Source organism: Mizuhopecten yessoensis, unplaced genomic scaffold (assembly GCF_002113885.1).
Source record: "Mizuhopecten yessoensis strain PY_sf001 unplaced genomic scaffold, ASM211388v2 scaffold11101, whole genome shotgun sequence".
NCBI classification, from domain to species: domain Eukaryota; kingdom Metazoa; phylum Mollusca; class Bivalvia; order Pectinida; family Pectinidae; genus Mizuhopecten; species Mizuhopecten yessoensis.
Window position 1 is genome coordinate 1,844,043 of NW_018408880.1, and position 17,664 is coordinate 1,861,706.

At 35.1% G+C, this 17,664-nt stretch overlaps 2 protein-coding genes across 3 annotated transcripts in view; both read left to right on the plus strand.

Moving 5' to 3' along the window:
- Positions 1–1,643: 1,643 nt before the first annotated feature.
- On the plus strand, positions 1,644–5,525 carry LOC110465794 (calcium-dependent protein kinase 24-like). Its single transcript, XM_021521888.1, has 4 exons — positions 1,644–1,722; positions 2,414–2,579; positions 3,110–3,204; positions 3,623–5,525. The coding sequence occupies exons 1-4, from the start codon at positions 1,706–1,708 to the stop codon at positions 3,837–3,839; spliced, it is 495 nt and encodes a 164-aa protein (XP_021377563.1). The 5' UTR covers positions 1,644–1,705; the 3' UTR covers positions 3,840–5,525.
- Positions 5,526–8,135: 2,610 nt separating this feature from the next.
- LOC110465814 overlaps positions 8,136–17,664 on the plus strand; it is a 113,930-nt gene continuing 104,401 nt past the window's right edge. Inside the window, exon 1 of one of the 2 annotated variants that reach the window (XM_021521913.1) lies at positions 8,136–8,253. The gene's annotated coding sequence lies outside the window, so the exon portion shown is untranslated. Of the gene's footprint in view, positions 8,254–17,154; positions 17,246–17,664 lie in introns of those variants that run through there. The other variant, XM_021521912.1, reaches the window with a different exon arrangement.

The following is a 17,664-nucleotide window of genomic DNA, read 5'->3' on the forward strand; positions in this document are numbered from 1 at the left end:
ATATCAATAAAATACATGCAACTCATCTATTGTTTTGTAAATATCAATGTTTTGTATGATGTAAACAAGCAATGCTATTTGTATCATAAAACCACCAAAGGGTTGGCTCAAAGTTATCTCTTAACAGAAATGATCTGTTGATAATATACTACTATAAAGAAAACGGCTTTTTGGGACTTATTGCTTACTGAATAGTGCTTGCTGGGCATGCAGAGTGATGCTTAGTGAGTTAAAGGTTGCACTATCACCAGGGTATGCGATAAATCGTTTACTTTCGAGTTGCTTAACAAGGTTATTGAAATCTCGAGTTTTTCAAGCTCTTACTTAATAAGAGGCGTATAGTACTGTTCAAAGCCTTGCTAACTTTTTTCTATTAATCAGAAGAACTAAATGCTTTACAATGATAAACAAACTTGAGGGGGACTGGAGATTACACAGTGCGTGACGGACATCACCCGACCGAGTCTATGGTGTTGCCAACTAGCCATTATGGGATGTCACTTACATTTAATTGTGTCTGTGATTTAACTAGCTAGGTACGTCATATCTCTGTAAGTAAATGACCCATCAACCAAATATTTACTTCTTAAGTAAGTTAGAGTGTATCACCATTTATAAACAAAATCCATACAGGATTTCAAGGGTTATTCCAATCCGAAATTTTATATTATCGTTGGGTTTTTTTTTTACGTTGTATGTTGACATCGTACATTTTTTGCATTGTGTGTTGAATCATTTATTTTGTTCCTATTTTATTTTAATTCAATTCCATGTTTATCTTATTAACACTTTTTTGCCTTTTTATTTCAAACAAAATGAACAAATAAATTCATTTGCCGAGTTACCCCGAATCAATATGTATAAAATAATTGAACGTTGACGAGGTAAACCGAACATTTCGTCACATGGTAAATAAGTTGTATTCGTAATGCACATACCGGAATACATCTATAGGTGAATACACTTCATCAATGACAAAAATAAGCTAGAAACTGCTACGAGAAATAGATGTAAAAGCTCTTTATATATATATACAGAAGAGCCTAAAAATTCAGTAAAAATTTCTTCATTGTAGACAACTATTTAAAATCATAAATTTTCGTGGGACACTATATTTCGCTTATTTCGTGGATAACAAAAATCCACGAAATTAAATCCCCACAAAAATGCAAATTTGGTTTGGTATGGATAGGGGGAAATCAGAAATCAGCGAAATATAATATCCTTGAAACAGGCTAGTATATAAAAAGCCACGAAATGTTAACGCCACGAAAATAAATGATTCTACAGTATTTAACCATGTTGCTTCTGAACTGAAAAATTGAATAAACAAACATGAGGTGATTGACGTATACGCTGTATGTTTCACTTCCTATCTACCTGTATCGGGCTGAATTATAAGTGAATGCTTAGTAGTATGGGTAGATATATAAACAGGTAAGGTCAATGTCCGACAGTCGCATTGTCCTTATCTAAAGAATGACCCGTGCTGGACACTAAGTGGGCATTGAACGGGTGAGGTCAGTGTCTTACAATAGTTTTGTCCTCTTTGAAATAAAATGTTTTTGCTGACGTCATTGTCTGTTTTTGTCAACTGATCGAACCGGACGTGTAGCAGGTCTATATAACGTGATCTGTAAATGTATTCGGGGTAAATAAAATTAGACATCACTGTACCAAACAACTGATTCAACTAAGTTATATCATGGGACATAGTGAAAGGTAAGTTTTGAATCGTTGACAGTTAACATATGTATATTGCATTTTAAGAAAACAAAATTAGGTGTCATGTGACTATTATCTTAGCATAAACCATATGTTCTTAAGAACAATAATGAGTGTTATAACTATTCTTTCTCCATAAACAATAAAACAATGAGTTTGATGACTATAATTTCCCCATATACAATATAGTTTTAAGAAAAATATAACGTACCATTATTTCAATTATCATTTACAATATATTTTAATTCTGGTATAGGTTGTAGATACTACAGGTAAAACTGAATAAAGTAATATACATTGTTATGGGAACACAATTATTACATACGAATCCGTGTAATATAGATATGTACAACAACTGTAGAGTCGATATTACTTTTTTTTCATTAAGGCCGCATACTTTATTCGTTTTACCTTTCTGTAACATTGTTACCTTCTTTTCAAAAGAGTTCCGCTCTAAGAAATATATTTGTAAACCTTTCATAATTTAGAATTGGTTCAATACTATTGATGAGAGGAATTTATGTACAGCCACTGGTAGCAAGCACGTTAATTGATATCATATCAAAGGGAGATAATTTATAAATTATGACGTTTTAGGTAGCATACAACCTTAAGTAAATCAAACTTCAAAACAATGAGTCTAGCCAGAGTTATGGTAACGATGTGTATTTTTCACGCTGTTTTGTAGTAAGAACGATACCTACGCGTATCATCCAGCGAAAACAGAAGATAACGTATACTTGAGGTCAGAGTTCCGTGCCATGGATACAGACGCAGACGGCACGCTAAACCGGAAAGAGATCACTAGACTCCTTATGTTTCTGGGTTACGATGGCGATTATGACAGAGTAGAGGTTGGTATATAAGCGAACACAGTGACCTAGTAATCAATGAGAGTAGATATTATATAGGTATATTATGGCCTGTCCGATGTATAGGTAGAATCTAATGTAACTGATTTTCAGCTCCCTGTTTTAATACTATAAATGCCTTAAACTTTTAATAATTCTGAAATGCCTATTGTTTCTATCCTTTGTTTTTAATAATAGTAGTGTTCAAATTTTCCTTTTCCTTTTCTGTATTAAATCATGAAAAATGTTAATACATTTCTGACTTAAAACTATAAAGAAATGAAAAACGTTCAATAAAAAGGACACTTTTCATTTAATTATAATTAGCATACTTCTAGCGGTAATAGAGAGAGGCTTTAACCATAGGGTTTAATAAACGCTAGAAATACGAAATACGCTCAAGTTATATATGGAAACAGTCTTGCTTGTCTGTCACATAGATAAATATTATCTTATCAATTGCCCTATGACGTCACACATCTATATATGTGTGTTTTGACTTCATGTTCTATTTTTAACTTGTTATGTTTTAGGTTTTATTTAGGGCTATCAACAATAACAGATCTGAGCACGTGACAATGGACGAATACATAGCCGTACTTGAACATAACCCAGATTTGATGAAGAGGTAAGTGTCCTGATATTTCGTAATATTTGTAACAACTCAGTGGCCAAGACAATATGTAGGCCGATAAATTAAAATTAAAATGGACATAATAGCGGTTTTAGACAATGTCTATTCAAAACTTCCAAGCTAATATTTATCAGTCTTGATGGCCCGGATGTAAGCTCGTGGGGGGGGGNAAACCCCGTGTTCGGGCACCTTTTTACGTCCGATTCTTGGAGTCGACCCACGGTCGTGTGAGTGAAACGAGAAGTGCTCTATCCACTGCGCCACCCGAACAATCATGATTATTTGTCATTATAACTTCCTACATCAACAAGAGTGATTATTATAAGCTGACAAAATCTTATTATTCTTTGTAAGAGGATCTTTTTGAGTTTTATTTTTTAATATTGTGTTCTTCTTTTTTTTTTTTTAATAGAACGAGCAGAATGAGAGTGATATTTGGGACTTTTGACGACAATAAGAATGGATTTGCTGACAAGTCAGTAATCGGGATGAGACTCAAACAGATGGGATACGAAGTCAATGAGGCAATGAAAAAGAAATTCGATGATTTAGATGAAAACAAAGACGGACAAATTAGTTACGTTAAGTTTTTGCGTAACCATTTAGAAATCAAAGGATTTTTGTCGTGAATCGAATAAAATGGGAGGACTGAGAAGATAAATACCAGTATAATTAGATGACCTGCTGTTTGGGGTTATGTTGCATCTTGGAAACAAAATCGAGACTCGAGACAATTTCTCTATTAGATCTTATTGTCTTTCAACTTTTACACACATAGAATATCTCTTGACACTTTTCTTGCAAGATGAGATTTTTAATGTCGGGTGACACGTGTGTTGATGAAAATAATAACACTTCCGGTGTATCTGGTATTGCCTGCCAGAGTGTCTTGTAGGAGTCAAGGATGCATTGTCCCTTGCTTTTCTGTCTCCTCTCCTCAGTTCTTGCTGATGTTATTTCATGTCGATTTGTTTTTGTACATGTATGTCGACGTTGTATTTCATCCTATCTTTGTGTGTTGACGCTGTGATATAGTTTGTACTTGAGTGTAGACGCTGTAGTATAGTTTATCCTTGTGTTGACGTAATGGTGTAATGATAGAGAAATCTTAACCCAATATTTTTGAAATACAACACGAGGCGACGGTTGAGATTTCTCTGTCTACATCTGACCGGAGTAATTGATTCCTTTTCTCGTGCTGCTACGGTGAACTCGATGCACCGCGCCATTTTCAAGAGTGCATGGAATTATGTGATAAAATTGGTGACGTTACGCTACATAAATAGATGACGTGATGGTGACGTATTCAGCATAAAAACGCGTGTGAGCTGTCTTTGCCTAGGTAGATAAAGCTTTGCCTAGGTATATAAAGAAAAGCCTATTTTCCCTCGCAAAAACCAACAATTAACGTGTGCATGGTGGGAGAAAAGTGTTTTTTAGGACCCTAATTTAAAAGTAAAATTCCTGGTATGACATTTTAAACACTTGAACTTACATATAAATGTATTATTTCAATATTCTCAAATCGTGTCATGTTCCATATATAGAGGGTCCCAACTCGTGATGGTTGGTTATCATGTTCATCTAACTCGAGTTAGTTAATCTTCAAATTGTACAATTTGAAAATTAACTTACGAAAGTTAGATAGATGTGATAACTAATCATCACGAGTTTGGGGACCTGTTTCTCCTCATAACGTTCGTATTTTATCTGAAAACCCACATTTTCCCATTGGAAAATACATCATGTGTGTTTCCGATGGGGGAAACAATTGTCATGGAGCATGACGTCACAATGGCAAATGACGTCGAAAAGCATTGTTACGTGACATCATAAATCAAAGATTGACCAATGAAATCACGTCCAGGGTGTTACCCACTAGTGGGTAGTCAAAAATGGTTACGTACTCCTAACAGGTCTATCCAATGAGTTCTGAGTGAGGAAACCTACAGTGGTTGTGGGAGAAAAACGTATATGACGTCACTTTGTTGGTATTCATTATTGACAGATACAGGTAAACAAATGGTCGGACTGCCTGTACTTTATAATATCTACATCGTGTATAGTATACAAACGCGTTGATGTATGTTTTGTTTTAATTAGACTACGGCGGCTGCTTTGTGTCACCATAGGACGTCAATAATTCGGTGTTTTAAATGTTTTAAAGCCTATACAATTTTATAAATGGAGTCTTACAAGATTAGATTTGAAGATGTTGGTGCTATTTTAAGAACATGATTTACTTTGTGGTTGAATTATACTCGTATTAAATATAAGTTCTTGTGTGCAATGTTTATAAATAAACATGTAATATTTACTTGCTTTATGTTTCTTTGTTGTGGTTTTCTCGTCCGCTTTGTAGATGTTTCGCTACTTACATGTTGTTTTTATGTCACGTAATTACACTTAGGTCTACTAAATCAAATGAAAATCTATCATCCAAATTACTCCACTATTTTACACAATAAAAACTCATTAAAATATTGAAATTATTAAGCTTTCTGAAATGATCCTATTTCTGTAAAATAATACGCATTATAGAACATGGTGGGGGCAAAATGAATGAAACTTGTAACCAACCTTTCTGGCCGGTTTGGACACACATATAAGTATATCAGAACAAGGTTTAATTAATGTTATTCCATAAATTGTGCATGGTAATTGTTCAGCTGCCATCTTGAAACTGTGTGGACACATTGTAATATTATTGTAATATACATTGTTAAACAGAAATGGCTTTGTATAAGTTGTATAACTTGTGTCCGATCCCGTTGCTATGTTAAAGCAACAAAATATGTTTAAAACAAAACAAAACTATTATTCTGGTTGTCTAAAGCATTCTAACATTGGGAACGCCTCGTTTTAGGCCTGTTATAGCAACGGAAAGGCGGCGGAAATCCTATTTATTACCCTCGGTCCCAGACTAGAAGACGACGAGAGCTTTTGACGTCATTGCTTATTCTTCCATTTATCAATGGATTCTCAGTAGAGAAATGAATATAAAAATACATTTCACATCAATGATTACAAAGGCATACACATATTAAGAATCTGAACTAAACGCACATGTAAAGTACACTTCATATTTGACCAGTGTTATAAATGTTTAAGAAGATATTTTTGAATATGAATAACAAATGCTATCGAACGTTATTTGCATTGCTATTCAGTATTATATCATTCCCATTTTCGACTGACTGTTTTTTGTATGGTTGTCGGCGTTCCACATTTTCACAATTATTTTTATCAAAGGTTTTGAATGGAGAAAACTCATATAATTATACTTGAAAATGTATTACCCAGTCTAAACAGAGACGTATAAAGCCAAACAAAGGATTAGTTATCTACACCTTCTCCTTACATACAAACTTACGATTGCACAGATTCACAAGGCTGCTATACATATATATATATACATATTTTATACGATCAATAGTGATAAAAATCCGTTGCTGGATTTAATGTCATTTGCACGTACCAAATTAAAAATTTCTTATTGAAAATCTCAATACAATTTTTTGTAGCATGCCGATATCATGTACTAGAACTAAACAAGTTCTAACAATGATTTAAGATCAAACCCAACTTGTATCATGGGGCTTTAAAACTCTGTTACAAAGCAAATCTTACTGTAAACGGAAGGGAAATAACTCTGTTAAACGTCACTTTGACTTTTACTGTAAAATAAGGGAAGTAACTCTGTTAAGCGTCACTTTGACTTTACTGTAAAAAAGGGGAAGTAACTCTGTTAAACAAAGGAAACAAGATACAGTCTCCAGGTAATATATTAGTTCACTATATATTTCAAAGCGTAACGTTAATGACAAGTTAACAGATGGTATGTCTCGTAAAGTACATATTACCTGTATTTCTACCCATACATAAGCCCTAATAACATGTGTTCAACATCCTAGATACATCATTTTGGGTCGCAAAACACTGATTGACATGCTATAAATCTGATGAGTTATTGTTATGAATACATCAGCTTTAATAATAGGATATAAAAGGATATGAGTGGACGCAGGCATTGCTGCCTCTATATCCACATCAATATAATTTGATGTTTAATGTCTTATTATTGACTACGTTTACCTGGCTATGTATCATTTTGATAGCCAATGTACAATTTCAGTTCATTAAGCTTTCATATATATATATATATGATCTGATTTTTAATTGTGATCTTTGAATATGACTTTTCTGGAATTGAAATAATGGGCGAGTATACCATCTTTAATGGGATGGTTGAACTTAAACCTGGAACGTGCAAAGGAAATCATATAATCACGGCGGATTGAACTTCAAGATCTCCTGACCACGAGATCATGGGCACACCTGACATTGACAGGTCCCCACACTAAGGTAATTAGCCAGCCTCGATTACATGATAGGCCAATACATAAGGGTCACGGTAAGTCCAGGTATTGTACACACCTGTCCGTAAAAGGGAACCTGAATAATATTGTCGTTGATAGCTTTCAGCCCTTTCGTCGCGCTTTTTCTCATCTGTTATACATGTATATGAGTCAGAAGAGTGAACTTTTTAATGTTATGTCGTTTGCAAAGTGGTCGGTACACTTAGAAATAATTAATATGACAAAAATGAAAATGATTTATTTTCTGTTTGAAAAGACTTTTGTTAAATATAATTTATCAATGTATATACATTGTATATGGCAGTGTTTGAGGTGCGAGACTGTTTCTGCGATATTCCTCGACTCACCAGCTAATTTCCATTTATTAGCTTTTAGTTATCTAATTTGTTAGTATGCCATTTACGAAGCCTTTCATAAATAGGATTTGCTAAAACACCATTCTACCAGAGTTTGTGGATGTCACCAGTGATATTGTATAGTGTGTTTAGCACTTAACGGTTCACGCTTATAGTATGTATGAACTCCGTTATATACAGGTAGGTGTAATATACACCTGTAAACACAGGTAAACTATCGGAAAGTGATCAGGTACAGGTGTGATACGTACAAGTAGCGTTGTACAGGTAAAAACGCTACGAAGGATGATTTAAACACTATCGTAAAGGTAAGATTTAATTCTCTTATACTCTACTAGTTATTTATTATAGTGACACGATGAAGGAGATCTTACACGCAGCCAGATATATAATTTTTTTAATCCAGGGACGGCTCTTTATACTGTCCCTGGTTTAATCCAAGAGATATATTTTAATAAGCATCATCTTAACTTGTTATCAGCATAAGAATAGTTTCTGTTTCGTATAAGATTACCGAGTAAGAAGCACAGAGAGCGTAAGGATGGCTGGCTTAAATATTATCTTAAATGTAAGATTTAAGTTACTAAGAATCTGTTAACTACACACAGCGACATGATTGCGGAGATTTCATACGAAGTCATAAATCAATTGTTTTCTTTTTGGCCAAGAAACTTATTTTGATAAGCATCATCTTAACTTGTTGTAAGCATGAGAATAGTCCTTGTTTCGTATGAGAGACCCCCGAGAGTGGAAGTCGTATTGCTTGCGATTGATGAGAAATTTCTTTATAACATTTGCAATTCTTCTGTTGCAAGTTATGTTGCCCATCATCGGTTTGCATTATTTAATGATATACTAATGTGCCTGTATTCTGCCCTTGTTTTTGACGAGTATATAGCATGGTAAAACAACTTAGCTGAAAGACCCCCCTCCCCCACCACATACCTCCAACACGCCCACACACCACACCACCCCTTCCCCGAACTGCCGAGTATCTTCTGACCCCCATCGCCTAGGATCATAGTTCTGGCGATTATGAGGGAAGTAATATGAAAGAAGAAAATACCAAACAATTATATTTCTGTTTAAATAGTTTTATAGAATTAGGCATCATCAAAATGACGACCCAGCGACATAATTTCACATATTTTTTTTATATGTATCAGGACCAATCGATCTATTTATGAAGGTTTAGTAGGAACCAGCAATAAATTTACCAGATCATTATTTTAAGTTACTGTTAGGATCGATCAACAGACATAGCTTGGGATTACATTTTTATTTCGTTACGGATCCAGAGTACACTTCTTAAACGGGTGTGTTTGTCTTTTACACATGTTTGAATGTCTTAGACTCATGTGTTAGTGTCTTAGACACACGAGTTAATATCTTAGACACGTGAGTTAAAGGTTTTTTTAAACACTTGAGTGAAAGTCTTAGACTCATGGTTAAATGTCTTAGACTCGTGTGCAAATGTCTGAGACTCATGTGTTAGTGTCTTAGACACACGAGTAAATGCCTTAGACACGTGAGTAAGTGTCTTAGACACATGAGTGAAAGTCTTAGAATCATGTGTTAGTGTCTTAGACACACGAGTAAGTGTCTTAGACACGTGAGTGAAAGTCTTAGACTCATATGTAAATGTCTTAGACACGTGAGTTAAAGATTTTTTAAACACGTGAGTGAAAGTCTTAGACTCATGTGTTAGTGTCTTAGACACACGAATAAGTGTCTTAGACACGTGAGTGAAAGTCTTAGACCCATGTGTAAATGTCTTAGACTCATGTGTAAGTGTATTAGACTCATGTGTAAATGTCTTAGACACGTTAGTGAAAGTCTTCGACTCATTTGTAAATGCCCTAGACTCATGAGTGAAATTATGACACACATGTTGATGTCTGATACACATGTACAAATGTATTCAATGAATAAAATGACAATAGCAATAGACTATTTCTAAACGTCAGAAAATGCTTTTAAATATTTGTAAATTGTTAACACATTTTCTAGGCAAAAACACCCCAAGGAAACCGCGCGATTCTACATATTAAGATAAAAACATTTAAGTGCTATTTCACGTTCGTCTATATGGCACCCGTGGGTGCTAACTATTTAACCGTCCCATCTATTCCGTCAATTTTAATGTTTGTAATTAAGTGGGTAGATCTACATCTAATACATTTTCGATTGAAATACTAGCTGGCTTTTAGATGTTAAAACCAATCATACTTCACATTAAATTTTGTCTTGAAAAACTAGCTGAGTAACTCAACCAGTTATCTTAATGCTGGAATATGAACCGATAAACCATACATTTTTTATCATCAAAATTCAAATCGTAATAAAAAGCCTTTTCAACCCCAGATTCGAAACACTAATTCGTTAATAACGGAATACTGCGTATCGTGGAATATTGTTAATAGGATTTTCGAAATTCCAGTAGCTCAGAAAACTTGCCTCTATTGAAAGCCCTTTGTCCGGATCTCATCATTGATGAACACACGCATACTGAACCTTTCTAAATAGGCTACTATAACTCGCCTACAAAGAACCTCGTTTACACCGGACCCCTAATAGTCAGGAGCAATCGGCTGCAACAAATTAAAGTCACACTAAACCGGCCCCAACAGTCAAGATTAACTCGCCTCTAACAGAAGAACACAGTTTAAGACAATGAACGTATCTTTCAAGTCATGAAAGAAAACACTTTTTTTCTGAAAATTAAAGATTTGTACAGTATTTAGGAGAACCAGTGTTTTAACAGATCGCTAGTTATCGTCCGCATATATCTTTTGTGATGGTATAATTTGGTTAGGATATTCCCGCTACGCAGGGACTTGTACGTTTATATATTGAGATATGTGCCCTTTGCGCCCTAAAGGACTCACATTGTCGATGGGCCGTTTGCAATTGATAGGACAGTTTACACTATAAAAGTAAATATCATACGAGAAAAAAAGCTAAAAGAAATTTAGCAGAACACTAATAGCAATTATAACTATAGTATATAATCATAGTCTGTAGTTCAAACCTATTATTGTACCATCTTAAATAACATTTGTTGAAATGAAACAAGAAATAAAATGAAAGCTAACAGAAACACAAGTCCCTGTGACTTGCTCTATAGTTCTAAACCAGACTTGAACCCGTCGCTATGGACTCGTGTTTACATGAACATCAGCACCGCAGACAGGTATTGTGTATATAAATATATTTACGACTGAGTTATATTGTATACAAACAGAAACACAAGTCCCTATGACTTGCTCTATAGTTCTAAACCAGACTTGAACCCGTCGCTATGGACTCGTGTTTTCATGAACATCAGCACCGCAGACAGGTATTGTGTATATAAATATATTTACGACTGAGTTCTTATCTATACAAACAGGTTTGATAATTCAACACCTCATCAGAATTTGAACACAATTAAGAGAAAATGACGGGCACATATTGACAATCTGTTGACATATATTGACAGTATATTGACACTATTCAAACCACAATCAGCAGTAATTTCCTAAATATATCGATCATTTAAATGTTTTATATAGCATATTAGTGTTAATAATTTAATCAATGGGTATTCACTTTCTGCTTATTTCGATTTTTACAATTGTCCATTGTCAATATTTTACGTCTGTAGCAGTGAGTATTCTATTTCCACTGTAATTCATGTATAATTTAAGTACATAAACTCAAATTGTTTAAATCTTCAGCAGCTTCAATAAAAATAAAACTTCATTGAATTTTTAATATTTTCAATATTTATATCTATATTTAAACGAGTTTAAGAGTATTATCTTCATTTAAAGATTTTACATATCGTCATATACAATTTTAAACAAAATCGCTTTATACTTTTGAAAATATCCCCCATAAAAAATGTAAGATATATAACCGTCAAGCTGACGTGCCTTAAAACATTTGTCCCCTGATGTTTACTCCATGTAAATAGACGGGTTGACATATACATCGATGTTTACACTGGCTTGGAGTGTAATCATGGAAGACAGATAGAACGTGATGGACGAAAAATACATAAAATATGGCCATACTAACCTATCAGCTGTGAAACCGTAGCTCATTAGCCAGTGTATGTAAATACCCTTAGTCTTGTCCTTGTTATATGACGTCACTAAAGGTGCAAGGACACCTAGTTCGTCTTGTCACAATTTTATGACATCACTTAAGGTGCAAGTACACCTAGTTCGTCTCGTCATAATTTTATGACGTCACTTAAAATACAAGCACACTTAGATCGTCACGTCATAATTGTTTGACGCCACTAAGTACAAACATCCATATATGACTTTGACATAATTGTGAAAAATGTATGTGAGATAAAAATACTGTCATATAGTCTTAACTTAACTCTTACGCGTCACTAAAGAAACAATTACCCTTAGTTCGCTTCGTAATGTCTTACTTGAAAATTACATTATCCACGAGGAATGTCTTTTTCCTTCCGTCAATACATACACTCATGAAAACATACCAAAATACAGCCTCGTTTATCATTAGATACGAACGCTGATGTTTCTAATTAAACGTCGTTTTCTATTGGTAAACATTCGTGTAATTATCTCCATTATAAGGTGACATGTCCTGATCTAAACAGTATCTTATTCTTTAATAATTAACCCGGCAAAATTCTCACAACAACGTGGTGATGACTGACGAATACTAATTCTTAAAGAAACATACAATGGAAATGAATGATATAGTATGCAAGTCACTCTTGTGAACAATCAAGGCTCTTGTTTTTTTACTTCACTAGGCGGAAATGTCCTTGAACTCAATTATTACAGCACTCAGATATCTGCCATCCTTGAAATTCCATGGGTTATGCTCACTTACGCTCTCCGCACCCCTGAAATATATCATGACAAAATCGAAGGTTCTGTACGCGCCAAAAGATATGTGTATGAAATATTCAGTTGAATGATTCTTTCCTTTCTCTTTCAATTTTCATCTCACAAAGGAACCCAGCCATATTGTGGATGATACATGCTCAATTTCAGATTTTGTGCTCAAGCCAAATTGCTTGATCCCGTGATAAATATATAACACTTCACGTTTTGACAATAATTTGGAAGAAATCGGGAGAGACTTGGAGCAGAATATCATTTTTAGGGTTTACACCTGACTTGTTTTCCTTGTCATTTAATAAGATCGTTGGTTTGAGTACAGAATCTATGAGAACAGTTTCATGAATACGGCCCCACGGGTGCAGGGAAAGTACGAAAATGTAAACCCTTGAATGTCGAGGATGGTTAAGTAAGTGTAGTACTGAAATCGACTACTAGCGGAGAAATTAGAAAGATGACGTCGGTTGCCTATATCCACGTATGCTCTATACAGGATATCCGTAAAATATCCCAATAGTGTTGTCATTCGGAATCAAAGCAATATGGTTTTCACTTGGAATACAAATGCATGAAGGTACTTTTGTTGTGACTTTAAAGTGAAAAAATAAGGCGTGTGTGCGTTGCACCACCATGAATTCAGAATATCGATGCTGCAGCTCGACCACAAATACCGACATTACTATTCCGGATCACGTGCTAGCGTACAACGGTGAATTCGTTTATACGCTTTAGACGACAAGAAACCCGGATACTGCGTTAAAAATATGCTGATTAAGGTTAGGCGTGTCCCAAGCACAGCCCAAATACATTATGTCAAAGTGACAAGCTATGACATGTACATTCATGTTACAGTTTAAAAAAAAAAAACATTTCAAAAAGGAATAAACGTCAAAATGCCCTGTATTATAGACACATGATGATTTCTTTCTGAAACGTCTTGCATCAAGATTAATAGAATCTTTCCCTTCCTTGAGGATGTGATAAAAAAAATCTCAAACCCGAGGGGTGATGTTTTTTGGCAGAGCCTCGGGTTAGACAACCAAAAAAATCACCCCGAGGTAAGGAGATTTCTCTGTCACACTCTCAAGGTAGGGGATGATTGTTTTCCCCCAATCCTTTTATTTCAGCCACCCCTACCGACAGTAGCGTAAACAAAACACATGTGGGGTATGAATATCGTCATTCTCGTTTGATGCCGTCACACATTACCGGTGACGCATTTTAATGACGTCACAATTGAACACGTGCTAATCGGCACGAGGCTTTCTCCCCCTAGGGGGTGACAAGCTGATCTTTCCCGGCTAAAATGGGAGACACACCTGTGAAGGGTGGGAGAACACTAGAATCTTCCCCTACCTTGAGGGTGTGACAGAGAAATCTCCAACTCGAGGGGTGATGTTTTTTGGTTGTCTAACCCGAGGCTCTGCCAAGGGTTAGAGAACCAAAAGGGTTGGAGATTTTTCTGTTACATCGATCCTCAAGGTAGGGGATGATTATTTTTTGTCCATCCTTTTTGTCAGTCACAGCTCCACCGACAGTAGTCTGCCATGTTTGTAAACAAAAATACATATGGGGTATGCATATCGTCATTCACTTTTGATGACGTCACAATTACCGATGACGCTTTTTTATGACGTCACAATTGAACACGTGATAATCGGCACGAGGCTATCTCCCCCTAGCGGGCGACAAGCTGATCTTTCCCGGCCAAAACGGGATACACGCCTGTGAAGGATGGGAGAAATACGGATCAATAGAGCTTCGGAACAACAAGAGTTTTCTCTTATGAAGACTTGCCATTCGGAAAATCCGTTGTATCATATCGATTGTATTATCATTGATTTTTGTTATTACTTTGAAGTATAACTTAAAAAAAAATATGTTATTTTCTGTTCAACAGGCTCAGCACGTTATCGACCGGCACGCATCATACTTGATGTTTGATCATTTGACCATGTTTTCTACTCAAAGCACGCATAGACAAATATTGTACCATTATTCTGATAGTTTATAACCAGACCAACTCATTTGATTTTTACCCCGCTAAGATTTGTATTAGAAGTGTAAGATTTTAAGATAATACGTCTCAAATTCGATCTTAGCTTTGAAAACTGCTTTAACATGCCTTCTTAAGTATTTCTGATTAAAATTACACAATTAAAGGGTGATTTGTTAGCTTTAGATAACATTAACGCCAACTTTGAATTGATAAAATGTTCATTCAATATCTTAACTCAAAAGCAAACGCGCGCGTTTTTTGTATTTAAGATAATCACTATAAGCAACAGACACAAAATATTACTTCAAATATATAAAAATCGGCTTGAAAAATCGGATTTGCTTACCTATAACAAGCTGACAAATCAATGCATCGCCTGACCTATATATGCGTCCATTTTAAACAAACATCGGGAGTATATTTGCCAACAAAATTTGGAACCGTCTTTGACTAGGGCGTGGGACAAACCTGCCATCATTAACCCTATCCTGTTCATATATTCTGTAATAAACAGCCATTGATCATGTTAATACCGTGAGAATTTAATTTCCGAGAACTCTGGGTATATTTTTTTCAATGAAATTACTCTCATTGCAAAGAAGACTTCAATTATTTTTTAAATAAATTTCATAACGCATACTCTCTTTATCAGTGGTAAAGCAATTACAATCTCCCTGATAATTGTGCGGACAATATGACCATGGCAGTTATATTGGTTTCGTCTCAAGTTTTTTTCCGGGGATCACGATCTCATTCCTTTTGTTTCGGTGTCACCACAGTTGTTATTGTATTTTCCCATCAACTTTGACCTCTGTTTGTGTACAGGTGTGATACAGTTTTTATTTTATACTTTCTCCTCTGATTTTCTCTGATACATATCTATTATTCATTTCATCTGTCTGTTTTATTGTTTTGCACAAAAGATTAACTTCAGTTCGATACAAAAAAAAAAAGACAATCACCAAGGAGACACACAAACAAAACAACAAACAATGTCTTCCTCCATTAAAACAGGAAGTAGAAACCAGGTGACCGGATCTGTGTTCCCTTCACCACGCGTGGCTCTGTGGTTGACATGATCTGTTTATGTGGTCTGTGTTGATTTCCAAATAGACACTTTTGATGAAACAACGCAGTAGAGGGGACGTGAACAGTACGTTAATACAGGAACACTGCTGATAATATTGTGTGTCCGTATTTGAAATAAATTTGGTCCGCGTTCCTAAATTTTCACTAAAGCAATTGTTATGTATTCCTTGTCTCGGTATGCTTCCTGTAACTTTGCACTGTGGTTCATGAAATAATTGTATCATGTCCCGACTGAGTTGTTTTGATTTTTCTCAGTAACTTTTGCCATGCTGTCATAACGTGTCCATGTACCGAAGCTCAAGAAAGTAAAGTAATGCATCCCTACTGTATGGTGTAGCCTATTCCTAAAACTTATATTACGATGCCATAACGTGTCCATGTGCTGAAATTCAAGAAAGAATTGTAATAAATTCCAACTGTATGGTTTTGACTATTACCAAAACTCGTTTTACGATGCCATAACGTGTTCATGTACTGAGGATCAGGAGGAAAATGTAATTCATTCCTACTGTATGGTGTAGCCTATTCCTAAAACTTATATTACGCTGACGTACTTTGTAATCCCATGTACTGTGTTCATGAAAGCATTCCAAATAATCCCTATTGTGTGGTTTATACTATACCCCATGTCTTCTATTGTGCTGACGTAGCAGCGTCCCCCATCAACTTTGCTTAATGTACGAATAGCACTATTTCCTATTCAACGGTTAAAATAGTATATCGCATAAACACAGCGTTCTCCTGTACTGTGGTTGACGAAGGAACTGTAGCCATTCCCTCATGGTATGCTTTAGGTTATTTCCGATCATTTATATAACACGAACGTACTAAGACTTCAGGTATTGTGGTTTATGAAAGAATTTCAGAGTACGTATCGCCATTATGTGGCCAGTTTATACCCTATAACTTACATGTAACTTCCCCGTGTAATATAGTTCATGAAGCCATGACATGCAATAACAGACGACGGAGTTTGTTTAAACAATAACGACCGTAAACCGCTGTTGATTTAAATACCCCGTATTTGATGATTGTGAAATAATGACTCACATATTTCGATTTGTTCAAACAAAGACGCAATTTTATTAATTTTTAACTACAAGGTTTGAGATTTTTATCGCGGGTGGTAAATTTTGCTAGACTGCGGTGAAAGTGTTATTTGATATACTGGCTCCGTCAGTATGTGTATTCATGATTTTTAAATACACTATACGGTTCACAGTACCATAACTGTTGATCGTGTACACAGCGTAGTGTTAAATGTAAGATATCCCCGTAAGGATGTGCCTTAATTGAACTCTCTGTGGATCGGAATACACTTCGTCGCATGATAAAAGTCGGGTAAGTAAATTCACACATTATATAGGTAAAACATTGTTTCACAAAGGTAGAGGCATTTCGTGAACATATTCACCTAGGGACAAATGTATTTAAGTGATGTTAGAACGTTTAAAAGGCAGGTATATATACAAATGTACATACTAACATTAGACCAAACAGGTATGTAGAAATCATCGTATTTTAATTAAAATTCGATGCTTTAAAGCTTTGATATTTAATGTACATTTTCAAGTTATAAAGTTAAGTGGAATTCGTGTTCGATAAACAAAGAAAGTGTTTTTGAAAGAATGCCTATACATAATTATTCAGATAGAGACATGCTTGTTTGTTAATATTATATTTTTGAAAAACTGATGTCATTTATACTTTAAAACAATATGAAATATGACTAGTTCTAAATCAGTCGCTTGCATGGATTA

Coding starts and splice junctions, on each gene's coding strand:
- LOC110465794 (XM_021521888.1), top strand. Junction 2,580..3,109: donor GCGATTATGACAGAGTAGAG/GTTGGTATATAA, acceptor GTTATGTTTTAG/GTTTTATTTAGGGCTATCAA. Junction 3,205..3,622: donor AACCCAGATTTGATGAAGAG/GTAAGTGTCCTG, acceptor TTTTTTTAATAG/AACGAGCAGAATGAGAGTGA.